The sequence below is a fragment of the Penaeus vannamei genome, chromosome 32 (assembly GCF_042767895.1).
Source record: "Penaeus vannamei isolate JL-2024 chromosome 32, ASM4276789v1, whole genome shotgun sequence".
Taxonomy (NCBI): Eukaryota; Metazoa; Arthropoda; class Malacostraca; order Decapoda; family Penaeidae; genus Penaeus; species Penaeus vannamei.
The window spans coordinates 2,913,209-2,915,708 of NC_091580.1; the positions used below are offsets into that span (position 1 = coordinate 2,913,209).

Genomic DNA, 2,500 nt, shown 5'->3' on the forward strand with positions numbered 1-2,500 from the left:
TCCTCAGGTCATTGTCTTGCCTTATCCTGTATCTTGCCTCCAGCGGGTGCCAACTCCTTCACGAGGATCTCGCCATACAACACTTATTTCTACTCGTATCTTATCCTAGAATTTCCTTGGTAGAGTTCATATCCTCTCTTACAATTTACACTTTGTGGGTAATGGAGGAGATTTAAGTCATATTCCTTGTGTATTAGTAAGTTGTGAAAAGAATCCATTAGCATCATTATTGTCGTAATTCGTGAGATACAATTATTAGGAACAATTACCGTAGCTTGCGTGGCCCAAACAGCCCAACATGAAATAGGCAATACACAAAACTGAATATCGAAAAAGAGGATTTTCCTAAATCAACTGAATATTAATGAACATTCAAACAATAAAAAAAACTAAAAAACGCTAACTTTTACAATCCTTTTACAATCAACCATATCATCACTCTTAAAAGGAAGTCTATAGTCAATACATAATATATGCACTGAATACGTCTTATTGACTTGTATCATTTTGTTTATTATTATTATTTATTATTCATTTACTTATATAACTAATTTTTGAGCTTTTAACCACCAGCATTTTCTCCATAGTCCAAACATAAGGAAATGCATAACAAATATATATGACGATAATATACTTTTTTGTGACACTTTACTCCAAAGAATAAGGTACCACATAATCACTAAACCTTTTATATCTATATCAAAATGATTTTATAACTAAAATCAAATATATCTACATGTTGAGGACCACATTCCATCATGCCTTTAGTGCAGTTTTTTTATTTATTATTTTTATTATAATTATCATTTCTCACATATTCACTTACAACAAACAAAGCAATTTTCAAACGCTATCTATATCTATCAGTTAATCGATCAAAGATAACTCCGCCGTCTGGATTCGTTATCAAACCATATTAAACGTTATCTCTAATATGCATCTGATATCTGTCTGTTACTCAGGAGTGTTTAGTAAACGTATATTATTACAGAATAAACAGTGGTATGGATTCACGTAACGCCATACTTGCATACATAAGTACAGGGTTTTGTGTAAAGATTAATTGATAGATAGATAGGTAGGTAGAAAGTTAGATAGATAGAAAGTTAGATAGATAGATAGATAGTTAGATAGACAGATAGATAGATAGATAGATTGGTAGATATAGATAGTTACTTTTTTTCACACACACACACGCACACGCATACACACACACACACACACACACACACACACACACACACACACACACACACACACACACACACACACACACACACACACACATACACACATGCAGTCTTTTATAACATGCATGCAGACACACACACACTCACACAGATACACACACACACACACACACACTCACACACACACACACACACACACTCACACACACACACACACACACCCACACACATTCTCACATGCAGTATTTTATAACATGCATGCAGACACACACACACTCACACAGATACACACACACACACACACACACACACACACACACACACACACACACACACACACACACACACACACATATATATATATATATATATATATATATATATATATATATAATGTACAGGGAGAGGCTGTGTGTGATATAATCTTTTTTGTCGCCTTCCTCAGGAGAGCCAGCCCCGCCCCACCCCCCCACCCCCCCGCCCTCGACCTCCCGGAAAAAAAGGAGAAAAATACACCGATCGCTTCAGCTCTAATCGGTGCTGTTGGCAGAAGTCAGTCCTGCGCCGTGACAACCGTTGGCAAGACGTCCCCCCAACACCACTCCACACAAAAGATAAGTGAGTTTTGACATTCCAACCTCGATTTTGTTGTCATTTTCGTACTTTGTGGTTTATATTGGTTATAGATATATGAGCTATATATGGACATAGGATTTTTAGTGTGTTGAATGTGGATTGTCATTTAAATATTCGTATGATTGTTTAATTTTCTTAAAAAGAAATATGAATGAGAGAATTGTGCATAAGTAGGAATCAGGTAGAGTTATAAAACAAAATGCATTGCTTTTTGTTTCTGTAAAGGAGTATAGAAAATGACTATTATGCTGTTAGTTTAAGCTAAATATCACAGAGACAAAATACAAATAACGGTATGTGAGAAAATAGTTAATCTCTCTTTTTCGATTTTTTTTTTTTTTTTATATATATATATATATAAGCCGCTATTTTTTTCTCTTGATAGAGGGCGCTGCTTTACAAGGGTGTGAATACAAGGGTTTGCTATGTAAATGTGCAGATTTAAGAGTTATTTGATCTTCTCACTTTCTTATCTTTATTAATCCTATTTCATCATTCCCATTACATAGAACCAAGTTATCTTCCCTTCTCTCTCTATCTCTTTCTTTCTCTCTCTTTCTCTTGTATTTCTTTGTAAATTTGTCTGTCATCCACTGCACGTAATTAATTAATCAAATCTCTTTCTCTCTCTTAGAGAGAGAGAGAGAGAGAGAAAGAGGTGAGAGAAATATAGA

General features: G+C 34.8%; 1 protein-coding gene across 1 annotated transcript in view; it reads left to right on the top strand.

The window, feature by feature from the left end:
• The first annotated feature begins 1,668 nt into the window (after positions 1 to 1,668).
• The window catches only part of LOC113813777 (uncharacterized), a 6,195-nt gene continuing 5,363 nt past the window's right edge, over positions 1,669 to 2,500 (top strand). Inside the window, exon 1 of the mRNA XM_027365837.2 lies at positions 1,669 to 1,808. Coding sequence (XP_027221638.2) covers position 1,808 — 1 coding nt within the window. The 5' untranslated portion in view covers positions 1,669 to 1,807. The remainder of the gene's footprint in view (positions 1,809 to 2,500) is intronic.